Here is a 23071-nt window from a genome sequence, read left to right as displayed (position 1 = left end):
AAAGAAGCATACAATACATATATAGTCATTTGTGCATTCAAATTGAGTTTTGCATGCACATACAAAATTTGACTCATGCAAGAATGCATATATTTACACGGGTATTCATCTATTTTCTGACCAACCATTAAGATGACTAAGGGGGGAAATTTTATTGTTACTATCTCATACACACTTTCAAAAACCACCCAAAACATAGGATCTATTCAAATGAGCTCTGGACAATATCAAATGCTGACACTAAACGAGGAAGTCTTTAGGGAAAACAGTCAAACACTGAGGTCCCATCAGACAATGGAATAATCTGCCAAGGGAGGTCATTGAGGTGCTAACATGGAAATAAACCTTGCTTCAGTTCTGTCTCACTACTCTGCAGATCCAAAACCTCAAATTCCTTGGTTAGTACAGCCACGTTCCTTTTCTGTTACCTTTTATCCTTTCTCTGCCATAATAGATTTTCTGAGGAGCTATATTACACGGTACTGTAAGGCCTGTGCTTCTCCATAGTTCGGGTACGTCTCTTCAGCTCTGCCAGCCTGCAGTCTGAATTTTTCAACTGGACTTGGAAGAAACGCTGCATGTTAGCCAGACTTGTGAGGGGTTTTTTTCTTTAAATCTCATTCATGCTGTGAATGTATGCAAGCATACTCCTTATTATACCAGAAATATACCATTAATGTCTTTCTAGTTTGCACATTATTTGATTATTCTAATGAAGTTTTGGAAGCTGAAATTTCTTTCCTGTTTTCAGCCTTGGAATGAAAATTACCAAAGTCCAAAAAGTCCTTGAAAAACTGACTGTGTTTTCTGAAAGCTTGCAAGAGTGCCCTGGACAGAGCACTCACACAAATGCCTGACCTTTAGATTGCTAAGCAGTGACAGGACTGCCACACCAAGCTGTGCTAGGCAGACACAATGGAAACAGATTTGGTGGTCCTGAAAGCTGCTGTGAAGGATCTTTGGCTGGTCCTCCAGCTTAATGACTTGGAATTGGGAATATGAAGGGGTGAAATGCACTGAGGCCAAGTCCTATGATGTGTATTATCTACCAGCCCTTCCTTTCATAAATCCAGAATTATGAGGCTTTTCAGTGGCAAAATTTATGTATTTATACACACACACACACACACACACTGTGGTTTACTATACTGAGAGTTTCTCCCATGTAGAGTTATTATAAATGTTAAGCTACTATAGAAAAAGTAATAGCTCTGGGGCATCTACATTAAAAATCAAGCAAACTTTTGAACAGCTGTGAAGAGGATATTTGTTACATCCAAGATCCAATGACCTTGACAGTGTCTCTCGAAGATTATTTCCTCTGCTCTTAAAACATAGTTCTTAGAGTTTCACAGACTGTCTTGAAATTTTCTGAATAATATTATTCTTCCCTGCTGCTTTTAATGCAGACATGAGTATGTAATTGCATATGCAAGAAATAAGTACAGTTTTAGTGCAGACAGATATCTTCCGGACAGATATGTTTTCTCCAGAGCAACTGTTGTGAGCCAGAAATCCCTTTGAGGCACTTTATTCCAATGTTGAGATATTTTGTCTCATGTATTCTTCCTGGAATTTTATTCCATTTGGAGAATGAAATTTCCCTTATCAGTAACCATAACACCAGACTATGGTTTGCAATGCAATTTATTGTGCAAGAACCGCAAAGGCCTTGATACAGTGTTCAATGATTCTCTGCTCTCCATCTTTCTTTGTTTCCATGATTATGCTCCTGGCTTGGTTGAATTGGTTATTTCCATTTTCAAAGTGCATTTGCCATACAATACAAACGAAAACCAGGGTGGAGTGGGTTAATTTCTTACCAAAGTCATTGATATGGTGGTAAGCGTCGTAGATCTTGCCTAGTGACATGATGAGATGATTCTGTCTATCCCATAACATATGCGTTAAAAACAGTGATTGAAACAGGTTGCCACTTCACCTTGAACGTGTTTTGATGAAATTTATATTGCCTGAAGTTGTTATTTACTGGCAAAGCTTTTATTTCAAACAGTAAAGCAAAGGTATATTTTGTTGTATTTTACCTTTTCCTCAGTCTTCTCCATATCTTATTAGATCCCCTGCCAGAAATTCTTTGACTGAGAATGACTGAGAAATTCTTTGTGCCATTTCTGAGAGCACAGCTGGCCAGCTACAGACTTTCCAGACTGAATTTGAGGCCTGCTGACATGCCACCGTCATCAGCCAGTGAAATTCAGAGAGGTGTGCACAAGTGGCATAAAGGTACCTGATATCCCAATCCTACTTGCAAGGGATGGAGAAACATCACAAAATTTGATGCTTATTTGGCTGAAGTCAGTGGTAGCCTCATAGGAGCATCAAAGTCATAGAATCATAGAATGGTTTGGGTTGGAAGGGACCTCTCAAGGTCATCTAGTCCAACCCCCCTGCAATGAGCAGGGACATCTTCAACTAGATCAGGTTGCTCAGAGCCTCGTCCAACCTGACCTTGAATGTTTCCAGGGATGGGGCTCCTACCACCTCTCTGGGCAACCTGTTCCAGTGTTTCAACACCCTCATTTTAAAAAATTTCTTCCTTACATCTACTCTAAATCTACCCTAATTTAGTTTAAAACCATTGCCCCTTGTCCTATTGCAACAGGCCCTGCTGAGAAGTTGGTCCCTGTCTTCCTTATAGGCCCCCTTTAAGTACTGAAAGGCCTCAATAAGATCTCGCCACAGCCTTCTCTTCTCCAGGCTGAACAACTCCAACCCTCTCAGCCTTTCCTCATAGGAGAGGTGTTCCAGCCCTCTGAGGAGTTTCTTCTTGTTTTTTATAGAATTAGACCAGCACAATGAAATCACTCTCATGTTTTTTACGCCATTGGTTGCAGTGGCTCAGTGTGCTGCAGGGAGCTGTAGGACCAGAGGAAGCTGTTAGGCAGGAAGCTGTGCAGCAAGGACAGTCTCACCACAGGCACACTCCTGTCCTTTCAGGCTGGGTTTTCACTGTCAACTCTTCAAATGTGTGCATGCAAACAGACAGGCTTGTCGTTTTCATCCACCCTGTTGTAAATGTCAGGGTTGGGAAAATCTGAGACTTTGACTAAGATGTCCTCAACATGAAAAAGCTGAAGAAGTCTGAGCCAGAGGGTAATACAAAGCCGGGTAAAACAGATGTTTGTCATATGTATTTCTTTGTAGCAATTAAGCCAAAGTTTCATCACTAATGGCTTTATCAGTGCCTGTGGCAATCCATTCATATTGTGGCTTTATGGAGATGTAATTAAAAAAATAATGGCATTACAATGATTTACTGTGAATGTGCAGCTTTCACAGAACAATACATTATTTTAATTTTCTCTATGCATTCATAATTTCTTGGTTTTCCAGTTTAAAAGCTATTAGAAACAGAATGAACACAATAGTCTATTACAGAATTATATCTTGCAGTATGGAGCAACAGCAGCTGCTGCTGACCCATTTAGTTCATCTAATGTGACTCTCTTCGTTTTGCAGCCTCTTCCATTCCTACTGTTATATCACTGAGAATGTTTTCTGAATATTTGTATGTTCCTTCTTCATTTCTGACTTCTCAGGGATAGAGAATTGGTCTAGCAGCTAAAACCAGAGAGCCAAGAATTGCAAGATATAAAAGTTCTTTTACCAGATTTTCTAGAAGCTCATGGTGTGATCCAGGATTCATCATCTAACCTTTTCATGCCTCGGTTTCCACTTTGTGGTAAACTCAGGGGTTTTAATACAAACTTCTGTGACAGCAAAGAAGTAATGACTGAGAAGTGTTAAAAACCAAATGCTCAATATCAGCCTGGCTTTTAAATTGGCTGAACGCTTAACACTTCCCTTGGAAGAGTGTTCTATGCTATACCAGACCTCAGTGTTAGCAGATTTCATCATGATCCTCAGTCTCAAATTGCCTATGGTGATTTGCACCTCTCTCTCAGCTCCAGTAATTCTAAGGTAATCATAAACCATTATCAAAGTCCCTCCCCCCTTAGTTATCACTATCTGGGCCACTGTGAACTTAAACTCCCTTGTTAAGTCTTGACTTAAGGATGCCAGCAATGTGTCCTCTTTCAGTTTTGCGCTGCAGCAAAAGTTTGAAATAAAATCATTTCCAAATATGAAATTCTAGTCCTAGCCAATGATTGTGGGTTACAGCTGGAGTCAGTGAGCACTGGGAATTTTCCCCCTCCCCTAAATGAGTGAAAAACTGGTGAAATTTTGGCAGCCCTTTGTCAATGACTTATGACAAGCCGGATACCCACCGTGTTTGGAAACTGGGTAATAAATAGCAAATACAAATCAGTACCTCCAGAGTGTGCAGCTGGCCTGTTTGCTCAGGCAAACAGGCAGAAGCCGCACCTGCCTAGTGGGTAGGTGCCTCACTGAAGGGCTCCTAAAAATGTGTTCAATTAGAGAGGTGTGTGTTTAAATTGCTGCAGCAACCGTCTGCTTACTGTGAAATATGGCTGGAATCCTTAAAGAGGGACCGCGTTTCTGGAGAAAACTTTCAAATACATTAGCCTGAAATGTAAGTTCTGTAGTCTCAGATTTGTTTTCATACATGACTGCTAACAGGCAAAGATTTTTTTTTACTTTTTAATGAGGGATTTATAACCTAGTGTTGGGAAGTCTTGATACTGTTTTGGTGGGGTTTTTTGGCACACCTCTGTTTTTTTGTGACAGTGGATTGTATCATCATACGTGCAGAATTATGAATTTGCCTTTACACTGTGGGGAAGAAGCCCTGTAAAATGCAGTATCATTCAGTAACACCAAAAGGAACTTAGGAAATTACAGGCCAAGTAAATTTCTTTTTGTATAAATGTTCTCTCTTTTCAAGTTTGCTTCAGTGTGAATGTCCCTCTTTAAGGTAAGGCCTTCAATATGGGGAAAATGTCAAGGTAGGTCCATTTTTAGGCCTAATAACCTTGAGGTGTCCCTTGAGTTTCATAATATATTTCCATTCAGTCATCAGTGCATGGCAATAAGCATTTAGCAGATGGGCACGCAAGGGGCTATACTGCATGCTTTTGCATGAAGTGTTACTGCTTAGACAAAACACTGGGGAATGATGTTGAGACCTCAGACCCTCATGTACCATTGTTAAGCATTGCACATTATGTAATCCCCACTTGCTGCAGGCATTTCAGGCATAGGAAAACAGTGGGCTTTCTTCTGAGAGTGACACCATGGTGATTAATACTGGTGTACAAAAAAAGGCTTAGAAACAGGGAAGAATGTGTATTTGTCAGAACAGTTAACATATATCCTTTATAAAAACTAAAGAAAAATTGATGACTTTCGGGACTTAGCCTTTTTATAACAAACAGCCATAATGGTTGATATCCAACACTCTTCTCTTGCATGCTGTCCCTGCCACAAAATATAATGAATTAGGATATTTAATGTCAACTGGTTCCTAAAATTATACTTCTCTGCTACTGGTTCAAGTGTCAGACAGGTTTCTGCTGATGGAGAAGCATTGGCTGTTGGCAGGTGATGAAGTTCGTGATCTCAGTTTAATTTTCAGTAGGCAGTTGTGAACAGGATCATAACTGCCTGCAATGTCGTTCGTACTGATCAGTCTAGCATGTTGCTGGGCAGGGCAGAGAAGTCTGCGACATTTCTGCCTCTTCCCTGAACAAAGTAAAGGACCTTGGTTTCCAGAGCAGTTTAAATATCTTGGAACTTTGTACAACCACTAAATTTGCTCAGAATGTAAGTATATAGCTTTTGAGGAGCCTGTGTCACAACTTTGAGAAATCAAGAGCAAATGAGCTGGTATTTTTAAGGGATTTCAGTGTTGTTTGTTTGGATGAACAAGATTCTATTTTCCCAGAATTTCCTCATTCAGTGAGTCTTATTTTTTGTTTCTTATTCTCTTCTGCATCAGTGCCTGCAGCAGCTGTTTTTAGCTGTGATTACCACAACACTAGAATTACAAAAGTTTGAAAGCTACTTCCCAGCACTGCAAGTTCCCAAATATTTATAAGTTAAACAACTTTTATTATGCTTCTTTTGATTCTGTACTGGAGATCCAGGACTATTTGTTTGGTTTGGCTGACTCCTGGTCTTATAGTACTAAAATTTTTTCATACTGAATAATTAAGTTAATTTAATCATCTGTTAAATGTACATTTTTAAGTAGTTCCCATTGGAATGAAGTGATAAGCAGCCAGGGTGTTCCTGCTTTTCTTTTGGGCTTCCTCTGAATAAAACAAATTCTGTTTCACTTTTTGGCTGCTTTAATCTCCAGTGCTGTTTTCAGAAAGTAATCTAAATGATTAAGTGAAATCATATTATCGTGGTTACTTACAGTATATTCTTAAGCATTCAAACAGAAATATTTTATTTTTACATTAATGTAGATAATAAATAATTTTCCTAGGTTGGGCCTGTTGCTGATGTCATTAAAAGCTAGTGGCAAAACACCATATGATATAAGAAGCAGCGAAATCTGGCTGTTTATCAGACTGTGGAGAGAAATTTATCAGAAAAAAGCAAAGGCTCGTCTAAGGCTGGTAGTCTGTGACTAATCCCATTCACAGCTGGAGTCCGATGAACATAGAGTATAAGAGCAGCTTTGGCTTCAGGTTTATTTCTCCTGCAGAACCTTTTATATTAGAAGTATACCATGATAACTCAAGCATAAGGTTAATAACAGTGACTTACTAGGACATTCATCCAAAATGGGCAGCAAAGATTTGTCAATGTATGTGTGCACAACTCTGCATACTAGTGCGAAACTTAATTTGTTTGGCATTTGCACTAATATGCAGATGAAGCAGCTGATATATGGGCATCTTGAAATGGTAAGGAATCCTAGCACTTCATTAACTGCTGCTTTCCTCGTTATGCTGCTGTGTTGTTACAAGGGATTTTTTTCCTGCGGAGGTACAGACTTTGTACTGGTCTTCTTGACAGCATGCTCCAGGAGTCGTGTACTTACATTATGCAAGATGAGGGGAACACTCAGTCTAGATATTTATCAAAAACCTTAAGTGCAGGTCTTGTTCCTTGATTTGCATGCCATATTCATTTTGCAGAGGACCTGCAGAAGAATTATTCCCTTTGCTTAATTATGGAGTATGGAAAAGAAGAAGTTGAAGCTCATGACTGTCCATGACTCTCTGAAGGATTCTGTTTATATTTGACAAGAACAAGAAGAAAGAGAAATTGAATTTGTGCCCTCAGGTCCACAATAACAGCTTGAGTTCCCAGCAAGAGGAGGTTCCTGCTCTGCAAAAAGACATATAAGTGAGAGATAATCAAGATGTCATAGCTAATGATAGACAGAAAGATCACAATCCATATATAGGAGATCAAAAATGGGAAGAAAATTGTATGCATAGTGAGGAGAAAATTACTCAAACTCAAAGCACATCAGTAGCAGAACCAAGAATGAAACCTGTGTCACTACAAACTCTGCTGTCTTACTGTACTCTTAATAAAACCATCTTCCAAAAAAGCAGTTCCAGTGTATGGAGGAAAGGTAGAAAGGAGATCTGTTGAGATGCAGAAGTAGTAGGCATTCATGCCTAATTGTGCAATGCTTTTTTTTTTTCCCAGTCTATAATTCATATAAGTATGTGCATTTTTTTTTTTTTTAAAAAGACCGCACCTTCAGATGCTTTCTAAAAGGTCACATATATCTTCATTTTAATCTGTCTTTGCAAAGGCTTAAAAATAATAATTGGACTTCAAAACATGATCTCTAACAATTCAGTAGTCTTAAAATTAAACCATCATTGTTTAGCATTCTCCATTTGTATAAGATAAGGCCTTCTATACCATTTATCTGTATGAAAGCCTATCATACACATCATCCATGTTAAATGAAAAGCTTTATTCTTAATGAGCTAGAGATCATCATCAAAGAGCATGAATTTCCCAAAATGTTTTGAAGAAGACAGTCTTGCCAAAAAGTCTGTAATGTTCCTGCTCTATGGCCTGTAGTGCCAACCATTCCAGTGTGTAGCTGACTCTTGGAATGATGCCACTGTACATGCCTGCTGTTACCTTTCATGCTGTAGTGTTTCTTTGCGTCCAGCGTCACAGTGTACATGTCCATTCCTCCTCAGTAAAGGAGGGGCTCAGAGTCAGAGGATACTGCTATATATATTTATAATTTCATAACATATTCAGCGAGGTTTTCATAATGTCTTACTTTTCTGTAGTTAACTGGGATAGGTGACTGTAGGCAGAATAAAACATTGGGAAGTCAGTCAGTCAGTATTTATCAGGATACATGGCAGAGATATGAGTCTTGAAATATCTCATTACATCATTCACCTATTTACTAGCATCACATTTTCATTAATTCATTCCTTTTCTTTGTGATTGCTTAAAGAATGGAAAACAGAGTAAATCTATTGATCTTTTACAGAATAAATCTGGTTAAATATCTTAGTGCACTGCTAGACTATCTGTATTTGGGTATTTTTTCAGTGATTTATGGAATGTCTCCTGGAAGCCACTGGAATTCTAGGGAAGTGTGCACTAGACTTACCAACTCTCCTGCATCACTTTTTCTCTTCTTTGCAAATCAGCTTCCTTTTCTGGGTATAGCCAGTCCTTTGTGCTAAAGTGCTAGTTATCAGGAAGACAAAAAGGCTCCTACCCGTGTATCTGAGGACTCACCAGCAGGTGGTTTAGCTTGTCACAGTTCTGCCAGCCCTGACTACTATAACTGTGCTGTAACAACAATGATTAAAATGCAATTTCAGGAGAACACAGACGAAAATGGACTACTCTTGGATGTGTGCCAGGATGTTAGAGGGGAGGTGACATTGGTGATCATGACCTTAGAGCAGCTGAGGATATCAGTGGAGGCTTGCCAACATAATTTGAATTAGAGAGGCACACATATAAAATCTGTGCTGCGGAGTGGACCATAAAATTTGCAATAGGAATTGCATTGTGCAGGCAAAGGGTATTTTCATATGTTTGTTCCAATACTTTATCTTCTCGCATTTCCACCACAAGAAGAAATATAAAATTGTTTCCAACATAGTTAAACCCTCAAAGAAACCTACCATAAGGGAAAAATATAGTGTAGAAATTCAGAAGTTAGCGCTCTTGCCCTGCAATTTTTTTTCACTGTAAAAAAAGCATTTGTTCTACCACAGCATAACTTATGTGCAGCGGTTATGTCAGGATTAAGTACTAATGGAAGCAAGCCCTGATAAGGTGGACAAGCTGGATCTTGAGGCTAAAGGACTAACTACAGGTGGGAAACTGTAGTGCTGACCTCTCCTTCAGCTCCTGTGAAATCTATCTCCATTGATGTTTTACATGGAGAAAACTGTTGTGCTTTAGCAATCAGGCTATGAACAAAGCAGGTTTGCTATATATAGCTTTAGTGCTGTGTACTCTTTCATGCTAAAACCACACCCAACTATGGCCATAGGGGACAATGGCTTTACAGTGCCTTCTTCTGGGTGAGGTTCATTGCCCAGACTGTGAACATGGGGTGGTTGTCAGTGAACCTGCAGAGCTTTGATTTTGTTTGCCTTGCTGTTTGTTTTGTTGTGGTGGTTTTGGGGAGTAGAATAGGGAAATAGTGTGCAAAAGTGAAACTGAGGCTGGCATCCTGGCCGTGTGGTCATTAAATGTTTGTACCCCCTAATTGTTTAGGTTATTTGTCCTTCCTACTTGACCATTTAACATTCCTAGGAAAGATACCTACTGTTCCAGTAGGAAGGTGGTTTTACTTAACTGTATCACAAATGATCCCTTTTAAAATTCATAGTTCTGTGAATTAGCTTGGTGTTTATTAAATATCCATGTACTTCCATAACAGTTTATATTGTGAACTGCATAGGTTGGCATACTTTTAAAATACTGTCTTGCTATCCATTAAAATATTTATTGAGTGGTTTTTTCCCCACTTCTTTCTCTTAATTTGGTGTCCTTTACATCTATTGAAAGCATAATGTAGGAGCACAAAATCTCCCACTCCGCTTGGAAGTAGTGAATGTTGGTATACTTGTAAAAACTACTTGAATTCAAAACCCGTTTTATCATCATAACCTTCGGTTCAATGTACTGCAGCTCATGTCTGATCTGTTGTAACTCTTCCATGTGTGAATAGAGCAATTAACATGCTGAAAAATTTAATAACTTTTAAAGTTATTCTGATAACATGTATATCAGATCTTCTAAAATAAGAGATTCTAGGAAATGCTTCTAATACTGATACAGATTCTTAGGGCATGTAAATACTGTGAGAAGGCCTCGCCAGGATAAACAGAAAGACAGGCCTGAAGTCTTCTGCTTCTCAGCACGTCATTCACAGTATTCACACTGAATTTCTGTATATATAGAATGAGTTATGTGTGAAAGTGAGCGCTCATAACAGTTGGTCTCAACTTTATAGAAAGTGCTACACCGTTATGGAAAGAGATCCAGTCATTGGTACAAAATGATCTCTGTCTTTTTTGCGGTTTTTGTTATCATAATAGAGAGGTGAATGAGAGGACAGTAATATGTGAGGTTAGCCACATAGCCTTGTGCTTCAAACCTGTTTGTTTGATGTCTTAAGTTTCCATTTCTCTTGAACAAAATAATCTGAAAATCTTATCAGTGATGATATAAAGTATTCAAACTCTGATCATCCTAATCTAAGAGTTTCTTCATGATAACTTGGGAATCATTTATTTCTTACTGAAGCAAAATTCTGGATAAAATTAAATTGTACCCTGTAACATATATGAGAAGGTGCGACTCTTGTGGCATGTCCCATTTCTGCGGCACTACTGTCCCATGCCCCTGTAGCTGCACCCCAAAAGCTGCAGCAGCTTCCTGCCCAGACTTAATGTGCCTGTCACATGTTTGATGTGCTGCTGATACAGCTGGGTGCTGCACTGGGAGGCTTCTCTGGTGAAGCTTTCCAAATGAATGTCGAGCTTCAGGATTTCACCGTCGGCTTGAAAATATATGAAGAGACATTAACCACTGCTATTGACAGAAACTTGCAGTGGAGTAAAGTTAAAGATGTTTCATTCAGTGCTACAGAAAGGCCAATCTGCATTTCCATTTCCGTGCTGACAGTATCTCAGACTGTGAAAATCATGGATGAGATTTGTATATATTTTGTGTCAAAAGGCCCACCTATTAAAAATATCGTAGCACAATAATTTTTTGTTCCAACATATTGGTTCATTGTTATAATGATAATTTCTGACCTTGAGGGAGGTGATTCTGCCCCTCTACTCCACTCTTGCAAGACCCCACCTGGAGTACTGTGTCCAGTTCTGGGGCGCCAAACATAAGAAGGACATGGACCTGTTGGAGCAAGTCCAGAGGAGGACCACCAGGATGATCAGAGGGCTGGAGCACCTCTCCTATGAGGACAGGCTGAGAGAGTTGGGGCTGTTCAGCCTGGAGAAGAGAAGGCTTCCGGGAGCCCTTACAGCGGCCTTCCAGTACCTGAAGGGGGCCTAGAAGAAAGCTGGGGAGGGACTTTTCATAAGAGCAGTTAATGACAGAACAAGGGGAAATGGCTTTAAACTGCAAGAGGGTGGGTTTAGATTAGATATTAGGAAGAAATTTTTCACTGTGAGGGTGGTCAGACACTGGAGCATGTTACCCAGAGAAGTTGCAGATGCCTCCTCCCTGGAAGTGTTCAAGGCCAGGTTGGATGAGGCTTTGAGCAACCTGGTCTAGTGGAAGGTGTCCCTGCTGATGGCAGGGGGGTTGGAACTAGATGATCTTTAAGGGCCCTTCCAACCCGAACCATTCTATGATTCCATGATTCACTTGTATTGGCTATCTCTTCTGGATTAGCTCCTCGTTCTACTAATCTAAACAGCAATCTATTAATTGATTTAAAGAGGATTCCTACAGTTATATTTAAACAGCATATTGTGAATTTGTAGGAAAATGAGACTAAAATAGAAAAATTTTGCTTTTGTGGCAGTTTTGTTTTCTAGCCACCACCTCCATCTTCCTTTCATCTCTTCTGAGTAGGCTTTGAACCCACCAGACATTTCCAGCCCAATTTAGTGGATCCATTAAGCTTGCAAAGGACTTGAAATTCAAGTTTTGGTGATTTTCTGCAAATTAAATGAAAACAAATAATGGAGTAGAGACAGATGCCTCTTAATGCCTCCAAGCTGGAGAATTAATTTGGTGCTTGTTAGGCAGAAGAGAGTCCACTTCAGCCTCTTGTCACAGCTTGGTGTCACAGCTGATCAGGTGCCCAAACTTTGCTGAGTTCCCTGGTTTGGAACACCCTCTGTTAGGTGCCTTCTTGCAAGGATTTCTGTGGCCTTTCAATACCAAAGGCTCCTGTCATTCACATTCAGTTCATCTGATTAATGGAAGGAATGGCAATTTCTAACTTTCTTAATGTATTTTCAGTGATAAGAACATCAACTCAGTTTTCTTTTTTCACTGTTGCAATTCATATAGTGCCATTTAGTAATCATTAACAGACAAAGCTGGTAATCCTTGACACTGGAAAGCATATTAAGCATGTTTTGGAGGGTTTTTTTAAGCTTGAGTCTGTGATTACAGGTAGGAAATTAATTTTTCATTGAAATGGTAGTGAAAATAAACCCAGTTCAGAAAACCACTGCTTAATGTGTGCTTATTAATAGCATATGAAGTTCCTTTTAATCTTTTAGTAATTATGTGAAGAGATTTAAGAAAAAAAGCATTTTGACTCATAAAACATTATTTGTCCAAAATTTTACAGGCCAACTAGGAAAAATAATTAAATGGTATTTTATGAAGTGAGTGTCTTTTAAAATTTCTGATACCTTTAGCTCCTCAAACAGAAGCAGTAATCTTTGAATAGGCTAAAACATTACTTTGACTTAAAAATTGTCATCCTTGATGGGTAGTAGGTCTTGTTAATATTTATTAATTCGAGAGATTCTGTTTCTGTAACATAAGTTTTACATCTAATCAGATCGTGTCACCGACATGAAGCAGGTCCACCATGTTTCCCAGGTTAAGCAGGTCACACTGGGTCATTACTCAGGTGGGAGACCTATGAAACATTCCCACTGCTGGAAAAAATAAGACATGAACTAGCTGGCACATTTCTTGCACAAGAGGTAGTGAATCACTGTTCCGGCTGACTGTCAGAGGTACCGTGCTGGTGGAGAAGCCCTGTTTCAGATGAGGTTTAGAATTGGAGCTGTGTCATTTTTAGTCATTGCAAATGCCATGGCGCTGCTGCTGCTCTTTGTCAGATAGAGATGGACTACCCACCTGCTGCCTGCAGTACAGCAGTTTCAGTGCAGCGTAGAATTTGGCACCTATGTTGGAAGGTCTTGAGTAGCTGCTGTGCCCCTGCTCTCATCTGGTATTGACACATGCTGAACAAAGGTGTTTGGGTAGTCTAGAGAGAAAAAAAGTAGCATCTGAAATGTAGTCGAATTTCTGTGTGTTTGGGTGGACAGCTGTGGTTTTGGGGGTTCTTTTTTTTCCTAATAACCCTAGTTTCTTCAATCATCTGAAATTGAGAAGGAAAAAAGTTGGAAAAAGTTAAAAATAATGTATCCTGAAGCCTCAGGAGCTGCAGGCTAAATAAAAAGAACCCCACCCATTTAATTACTGCATTTTTAACTATGCATTTGCCAGACAATCTAAAGATTTTTCCTTTTTTCTTCATGATTTTTTTTAATGCTCAAGGTTGAACTCTGTTTTCTTCATATACTTTCCTCACCTTGCAGATCTTCTTTCTTTTCTAAGCTTCTCTGCTAGGAGACAGCCACAGCCCTTCATACCTTCATCCTGAGCCCTCATGCTGCAACTATCTATTGGTTCATGCTATTGGCCTATAGAGTATTCACAGTGCAAGTACATTAAAATAGCAAGAGTAGCAGAAATGTGGCCAGACCTGTTTCGTCTTAGCAGATGGGGCCTTGCAAAATAGTTATAGCTTCAGGAAGAAAGTGCCTAAGTTGCTAAGGAGGGTTTCTCAAATAACTCTTTCTGTTGAGAAGAAGCACTTGTTTTATTAACTCTACTTTTTGTCTTGTATGGCTTAATCCACTCACTTTTGTTCTCTGTGATTTATTTAGTCTCACTTCATTAATTGATTGGTTAGAGGCTTGCTAGTATATACTTGCAATCTTAGATTCCTCCACACTTGTCCTGTCAATAAATAGGGTGGTTTACATCTATGCTGCCAAAAAGACATGGAATTGTTTGTAAACCTGAGAAAGTAAAAACTTCTATTTCCTTCTTTGGTCTTGGAGGTATATTTTAAGACATGCTAGGCTTTTAAATCTAAGCAAATACCTTTGGTTGTTGTTTCAGAAGTGTTTGGGATTCAAAGTTCTACTGGAAGTACAATTTGAGGAATTTGTCATCTTATTCTTTTAGCTTCAGCAAAGAAATAACACTTTTCACAAATACATTCAGTATGAAAATGTGAAAATAATATATATTGTATTTGTTCTCAATTAGTCCCAAGCTTATTTGCCCTGGATAGCTAGTGGTTAAAGTGTGAGTGTAGTCACGATTCTCTTGCACATAACTACAGTTCTGAATTTGAATTCTACTTTCTACGAATATTCACTTACCTCCTTCTGCTTTAGTGACTATTGCAGTAGCAAATTCATTGTATGAGTGTGTGAAAATACTACGGTAGGACATGAGGAACAAGAAGAATGTAGATGTAGTTGCAGTGCAATGCATTTAAAAATTCATATGGAATTTCATTCTTATTTCGTAGTATTTGCCCAAATGACTGGGGGAAAAAAACAAAGAAACAAACAAAAAAAAAACCCCACCAAAACATAAAGCCCAAAGCCATGTCCCTCACACTTTATGCAGTTCAGAGTATATGGGTCACATACCCTTTATGTCCAGTCTTTATGTACAAAAGAAGTACTACTAATGTAAACAATATAATAATATATATATGGGTGTTTGTTAAGTCCATATTCCTTTCCTTTTAATGGAGTTCTGTATATAGAGGATGCAGATTTTTTATTGCCTGCACTTAAAAAGTACTTGGTTTGCAAGTGACAGTCTCTTGCATTTATATAAACCTTTTTTCCCTATATCTGTAAAGTTCTTACAAACAATGTAGGTGAAGGTTGCTAGGACTATTTTACAGTTGTGAGAAAGAAAACTATTTGTTTTAGTACCTCAGTAGAGCTGATGAAGAAAATACATTTACATGTATATATATTTTACAGGAAAATTTACCAACATTGAAAGAAGGCACGTATATCCCATTTAGAATACATTAATGTACTTTAAGATGTATCACTTTATTATTTTATCATTTTACTTTGCAAGTCAAATACCTATTGTATTTCTAGTGTCATCTTAATCTCAGACGTGCAGGATGGGCACAAAGCTGGGTTTCAGTGTGTCAAGTGCGCTTCCATTAAGTATCACTCGGGTAACTATTAGATTTCATGAAGCAAAGAGAAAAGAGACAATGTAAAGGAAAATGCTTTTTCCAGTTCCCTAGACTTGTACGTGCCTGAGATGCTGCTAACATGGAAAATACGAACGGTGCAGGTCTCAAGGGAATGACAATGGGGAATGTTTTCCCCTGTAGCCTTAACTTATTTTACATGTAAGTGGACACAGATAGTCACTGTCGTAAGTGCCCTGAGGACAACGAGTTGGCCTCTCCAAGAGTGTCTCTAGTTAATACGTCTTATCCCAACCAGAACATGTACAGTTGCACTTTGTTGGCCCAACTTAATTGAAGGAGCGAGGTGCTTCTGACTTCAGTGGGGAAATCCTGATGCCACCGAAATAAAGAAGAGTTCTGAGGTGGACTTCTCTGGAGCCAGAATTTCACACTTTGCCATGGTGCTCTGAATGACATTCAGCTGCATTAGGAAACCTAAGGTGCCAATGTGGAGCTCGAGGATTTTGGTCCGAGAGCCGTTGCAAGGTCTACATCTGATTTTAAAGCTGAGTGTAGCCAAATATAAATGAACAGTTAACTTAGAGTTGAAACAGTAGGCTGTATTGTGGGGAAATCAATTAAATACGTTCGCTCTGTGCCTCCGAAATGAGGTATCATTATGTTCAAATCTAAGAGGAAACAGCGGTACCACCAACTATGCCAAAGCCTTTTTTAAACTAGTCCTAATCTCAGCTTCCTGCTTTATCATCATACTGCTATTCCTTCGCCTATCAGAGAGACTCATGAGTCTCTGGGAACTCATTTATAGTACTGCTTCTGTGGCCTCTCCTGAACTCATTTATAATATTTGCTCCTATAGCTTCTCTCATACATCTGTTATTCCTTGTGTGAAGTAGCTCCTCTTTTATTTCAATCATTTCAGAAAATTCAGCCTTTCGGGGGGGATGGAGAAGGAGGGAAAGCACCTTATATTTTACTGTGCTGTTTTACCATTCACCTTATTTGTATTTTTCTTCTCAGAAAACCAAAAGGGATGTAAATAACTTTGATCAAGACTTTACACGAGAAGAACCAGTATTAACGCTAGTGGATGAGGCAATTATAAAACAAATCAATCAAGAAGAATTTAAAGGGTTCTCTTATTTTGGAGAAGAGCTACTGCCGTAGACGACGTTAGGCTGACAGATGAATGATGCTGCAAGAAGTGATTCTGAAGAGATCATCAAATTACTGAGACTCAGTAGATCAAGAACTACTTTTCTTACCCTGAGCCCATATCCCCAGTTAAAATATATATTTATTGTTTTTTTCCTTTAATCTTCTGACCTGAAAGCACTCTTAATTTCTGTCTCACAAAGCAATGCAAAATAATTTTGTATCAGCAATTGTAGATGTAACACACTGCCATATATTTGCAACTTTTCTTTTATTCCTAAGATCTCCCCAGAGGACAAAATTGCATCTTTTCCATGGAAAATGAAGACTCACAATTAAAAGCAATTTACCAGCTCAAATTCTGTAATCATCATGCATATTTAAGCTAAGAAGGTGAGAACTAATTCTTCTGCACTGGTGGTTATGGCGAGATCTGCGCTCAGATGTGGAACAAATAAGTAATATGTTGCCCCTTGGTGAGCAAAGAAGTCTGCCTTCGTGGAGGTGTAATCCTCAGTTATGAATTTATTGTGGTGAGGTACAAACTTAAAATAAAGCTGTTGAGAAAAAGTACATCAATTAAGACTTTTGATTAAATCCCTAGTACAATTTATGGAAAACTCTCAGGAATAAGAAGAGTCACAAAGATAACTGAAATTTTATTTAAAGTAGGAAATAGATACTATATGGATAGTTATTAAAGGGCTAAAGAATAAAAAGCCTATAGTAATTTAACATTACATATATAGGCATTTTGCAGTTTTTCAGGCAATTGGGTATGCTATCCATGTTACCAAATTTAATATTCATTTAAATAAACCATTAACGTGATGGTAAGCTTGCAAATGTTTACAATTAATTTTACATAAAAAATTAATTATAAACATTATAATTTTGCCTTTTCCATTGTAGCTAAGTTGATAATTTCTTATTTATATTTATTTTCTCAGCAGTGTGTTACTTTTGCACACTTTTACAAAACCATAATACTACTGTGTTTGTTGTTTTTTATGTTTAAAATCTAAAGATAAATCTGCTTTTAGAAGATACAAAATAAGGCTACACATGCATTATGTGGAAGTGTGTTAAAAAACTGAAGATCAAACATTCACAAACTGACTATTGAAAGTTGTAAATTGAATTTTTTTGTGTATTAATTGAAATGGTAACTCATGTGGACAATATTACTAATGTGAAGTTACCTCCTGTAGATACGCTAACAGTGTTATGTACTTATATTTCCAGGAGTACCCTGAGGTTTGGTTTTTGTTTTGGGTTTTGTTGGGGTTTTTTTTTTTTTTTGTGTACATGTATCGCTGAGGTCATTTTATTATATATTTTACTGGACTGAGTGAGCGGTCATTGGAATCCATTTTAATTGTTGCACATGGATTTCCAGCTGCACAAAAATATATATACTTGTGATTGGCAAAGTGGCACTAAAGAAGCTTTTTTGCCTTTTGTACAGGTGAGATTTTGTATATAGTGTTTGCTGCAAGGCCTGTGGAAATCATTGAATATAGAGGTATCAACTGCTGCATGTTCAGGCATACTATTAAAATGTTAGTCTATGAAAGAATAATTATAATAATGTCCATGTGCAATACTCTTGTATGTGTATTGGTTCAAGTTACTGTCAGAGAGATGAGGTTTTTGTTATAAAAAGATGTAGACATATATTAAGCTATACTAAATCTCTTGTATAGTTCTCTTCAACTCTATTACGACATGATAGAGCTCGGAAAGAGAAAGGAATGTTACAAATCGTGGTGGACAAAGTGTGAATCATTGGCTTTAAGAGATAATCTCGGTCTCAAGCAGATGAGTTAGTTTGTGTCAGTTTTGTGTCTGGCTGCTCATAGCCTGTTACTGATGACAACATTCAGTTCCATTTTGTTTTGTTTTTAAAACTCAGGTGTAATTATTATATATATTCTTATGATGATTTCAAAATATTAAATATTATGATATATCAATTAATGTGTTGTCTGGCCTACAGGTGTAATAATGGATCAAGCCTTTAGTTTAATTTAATTTATCTTCAGTAATCTTTTGTACTGGGAAAAGACTAGCTTCTGGAGCTGAGTACCAGCACAGAAACATCTTAATGATTGCATCATCTCAATGTTTAAATTTCTTTCTCTTTTAGAAATATGTTGTAGAACTGCCCATCAATTTGTGTCTCGCCACTGGCTCTGTTTATTTCTCATCACGGTTAGCTTTTGACATCCAGGCAAGAACTGATCACAATGCTAAAGCGTTCTTTTCCATAGGTGAGTAGACTGGCTAGGAAGACAAGTTACCGGGTAGCGCACTACTGTTTGTACAACAAGAGGCCTTTACACAAAACTCTGAGCATTTATTTTGAAGGAATAAAAGCATCCCATAAAGCTTTTGTAAGCAAGCTGTGTAGTCTGTATTCCTGTTTCTAACCTGAAGATGATTAGCAAACGTTTGTAGTTCAAGAGGCCTCAGCACCTGCAATGTTTGTTAGGATGCTAGAGAAAAGTCAAGGAGATAAAAACTTTTGCATGGGCAGGTATTTCTTCAATATAAATAGTTAGATCCTCTGCATTGGGTTTACATCAGAAGGTTTATCTGTTACCTTGATCATTTTTTAAAGATAATTCTTAAAAATGGACATTCTGTTACATTTCTGCCTGTTCTGTAAAATCTTTCCTGTTCCTTCTTTGTAAAATGAGTGCAAAATGCCAAAAATGTTATTATTATTAATAATAATAATTATAGAGAATCCATTGTTTCTTGTTTTTCCTCCCAAATAGACTTTAAAAAAATGGAAACATGTTTTTCTCCATAGGGTGAAAAATCAATCTCTCAAAAAAAGGCTCACAAATTACCTCTTTTTAAATTATGTGCAGAATAGTTCTGGCTAACTATAAAATGTATTCAGTTGGGGGGGTAGGTTTTTTTTATTGTGAGGATTTATTTGTACAGAATTTTTTTTCTTATGGATGTAATTTGAATCTCTTGCCATTCATTAGTGTTATTTCATCGTAAACATTATTACTGTGCCAAATGTACTGTATTCAAAAGGATGTGAATGTGTATTGTTTCAGAACCTAATAAATACAATGATGTTAAATCTTATTTTTCTCCCCAAAGTTTTCCTGAGTATTTCCTAATGAGGAAGAAACAAAGATGAAGGATGAATATTTTTCCTGTTACATGTTGTGCAAAATACCGTGAGCTTGTCTTTTAGGAGTGAACAGTTTGCAAAGGAAAGATGTACTAACGAGCCTCAACTGTGAAGCAAGAGAAACACAGGTAACAGTGTGTGAACACTATTTACCTTGGGCAATACAACATTTACCTGAAAAACACCAAGCAGGTGAATTTACAGACTTTTTCTGCTTACCAGCTACGTAAGGGTCACCGAGCTCTGGCTGATCCCAGCATTCTGCTGAGCTGCATTGTTAAAAGTCACTTCAGTAGGGCATTTTGTGTACAAACACATAAGACTGCTTTAGTCTTTAATTGGATTGCTTAGAGGGATTAATAGTATGCATAAGTTTAATTGGGGTCATAGAGCTTATTAAATTACTTATTAAACTTAATCTGTCAATGTGACATTGTCTGAAATATTTCAGTATTTCATCATTTTTCAATTTGCACCTTAAATACCTTCCATTTTCATGGTCTAGAATTCTTAACTTCTGTTTCAGTAGATCAGCTATCAGCATACTCTGGCAATAATTCCAGTTAACCATCTCCAATTAGTATACCTAGCTAGTAGGTCTGTATACTAACTAGCTTTAAAAAATAGATATATTTATATATATATGTTTTGGGGGGTTTTTTTGACGAGTGTTTTCTGTTCAAGTTGCATCTTTTGCATAAACCTCAATTTTTTTCCTTCACACTGAGTCTTCTCAAAGTCAGTGAATGTGTTAGGTGCCTATGAGCATTTTCCAAATCTTGTGTGTGGACAGCATTAGCATAAGCTTTGACACACAGATTTTACCAGTTAAACAACTATGCAACATCTTGATTTTTCTGGGTATGTTTTGCAACCTTAAAAGCACAGGAAGAACGTAACCATCATCTTACAAGCACTGGTCTCCAAATACATCAATCCATATCATGCTTTCTTGTAACTGATGTCTACTAAGAAGAGTTTTTATCCTTGCTGATGGACTGCAAAATTTGGAAAGACAGCAATCTCTTGAAGAGGAATGAGTCGCAGTCTGATTGACTGTCCATGCTGTAAATGTCATACTAAACGTTCAGGGAGAGAGTCTCAGCATGTATCCGTCTGCTTCCATGGCCTTCCACAGAAGGGATGTTAGATCACTTTACAGCACAAATGTTTTTAGGCTCCTAGCAGTCTGGTCAGGTACCTGAGTAAATCAATACAATAAGCACCTAAACAAAGTGATCAAAATCAGACAGATTATCCAGTAGTGAATTGAAGCATTGAATAGGTTAACATAGCCTAACTCAAAGAAGATAACAGAAATTCAATTTGGATCTTCCTCTATATACACTGTTTGAGCAAAACAGTTTTTTAATTAAAAACATGTGAGGTGAATATGCCTTGTCCCAGGCAAGAGGAGAAAACCAGAATGGGTTAGATCAGAGTGGACCTCTTTCAGGAGCAAGAGACTTTTCACATGAGTTACATAAATAAGATATTCATATAATCAACTGATGGTGTGAGCAGCCATACTAGGTCAAACCGAACATCACTCAGGTCAAGTATCCTGCTCTTGGCAATGGGCCGTAGCTTAAGCAGTAATGTGCACTGATTAGAAATCAAAAAATCAGCTTTGGTTGTTGCTATAGCAGTATAGAAGTATAACCAATAGAAAAGATCTGTTAAAAAATCTGAGAACAAGAAAGCATGAGGTGGTATTCTGCCTGCAGCAGTCTGACTCCATGATGTTATGAAGTAGGTGGTGGTATCTTTATTTTGTTTAATATCTCTGAATTAACTTTTGTTTGATTAATCAGTTTTTGAATAATGTCAACTTCTGGCATGCAGAACATTCTGTGGGAAAGAGCTACACAGCTTAACTAATCACTGCGTTAAAAATTATCTCTTTTTGTTTATTCTGACCCAGCCATAATTCCGTTTTTTGCTGCCTGGGTCTTTCTTTGAAAGAGGATAGTCATTTGCTATTCACCTTTTTCATACCACTCAGAATTTTATAGGTCACTGAAACATCCTTCCTTGGTCAGTTTCTTTTCAGACTGAAAAGTCTGCCCCTGTCTGTAAAAAGGCTTCATACAGACACATCTCATATTTTTGGCCATCTTTGTCAACTTTCTCTGAATCTTTTCTAGTTCTACTGTATCCCTTTTGAAGATGGGGAGTAGAATTACATGTAATATTCAGTATGTGGATGCAACGTGATTATAATGACCACTGTGTTGTGTTTTGTTTTCTGTTACATTTTTACATCTATTTTTCTTAATCCAAATTCTCAATTATTTTACAGGCCTTCCCAGATTACTGTCAGTTTTAAATCTAATATGCATGCTCTCTATTAGATTCCTAAGTCTTAATGAAAATAGGTTAAATAGGAATTTAACCAGTGCAAAATGCTGCCTCAGTGCAGGCTTCCATTTTAGTAGTAAACCTTTGATGGTTTACTACCATACCTTCTTGGTATGGTTTTCCTATTGCTTTTGTACCCCCTATATATAGCTATGCCAAGGCTGTTTTCCCTAGCTTGCTTATTAGAACATTGAATGCAACAAATATTTTTCCAAAATCAAGACATGCTCTGCTCCACTCCTATCAATACAGGCTCTGAGTGTGTTATTGAATATCCCTTCTTTTGACACATTAGCTACAAAGAAGGGGAGAAAGATAAAGGTTTTCTTAACACATTGGGAAAATGTATATGTGCCAAAATAGTTTCCAAGCCATCTTTCCTTTTACCCTATCATTGCTGTGGAAGCAGGAGATAAGAGCAGCAGCCTGAGGTGGAAAATAAGCTGCCACTATAAATATTGTGAAACGATTACGCAAGACTATCCAAAATTTGGAAAAGCATTAAAGAACTTTCACATTTGTACACGGATGTTTAATCCTTGGAAAAAAATCAGTTAGGAATAAAGTCAGTGACCTGGAGTCTATTGCTGATTTGGCCACTGGACTGAGAACTGAATTGAGCATTGCATACACTTGTCATCACCATCCAATACTACCTGTTTGATCTAGTGTTTTATATACTACAGGAGACAGCACAAACATAACAGCAAGAGTCAGTGCCAGGTGATCCTCGTCTGTGCCGATGTACGTTCTCATTTCTGTAAACCTATTAAGACAAAGTGTTACCCAAAGCTGCCACACATCCAGCATTGGTGCCTCAAGCAGGAAAGTGAAGGAGTCCTGCTTTTGGCATACACAAGCTGTTAGGTTAGTTTGGTCACTTTATGTAGCTGTACCCTTGACAACCTTTTAGGAATAGGCCAGATAGATATTCCTTGAGTGACAAAAGATACATCTCTGCTCAAATATGGCTATCAGATGGTGACAGCTACAGAGAGGGAGAGACTGGAATGCCAACATGAAGAAGTCTGTCTTAATGTCCGAAATGCACTTACTTG

At 37.9% G+C, this 23071-nt stretch overlaps 1 protein-coding gene across 1 annotated transcript in view; it reads left to right on the top strand.

The window, feature by feature from the left end:
• The window catches only part of LOC104520932 (protein kinase C epsilon type-like), a 60073-nt gene extending 43566 nt beyond the window's left edge, over nucleotides 1-16507 (top strand). The window contains exon 6 of the mRNA XM_029083684.1: nucleotides 16361-16507. Within this exon, the coding sequence (XP_028939517.1) occupies nucleotides 16361-16507 (147 nt within the window). The remainder of the gene's footprint in view (nucleotides 1-16360) is intronic.
• The last annotated feature ends 6564 nt before the right edge of the window (nucleotides 16508-23071 follow it).

The sequence above is a fragment of the Antrostomus carolinensis genome, unplaced genomic scaffold (assembly GCF_000700745.2).
Source record: "Antrostomus carolinensis isolate BGI_N321 unplaced genomic scaffold, ASM70074v2 scaffold3992, whole genome shotgun sequence".
NCBI classification, from domain to species: domain Eukaryota; kingdom Metazoa; phylum Chordata; class Aves; order Caprimulgiformes; family Caprimulgidae; genus Antrostomus; species Antrostomus carolinensis.
The sequence above is the reverse complement of the archived record's forward strand: the minus strand, read 5'-3'. Positions and strand labels throughout refer to the sequence as shown.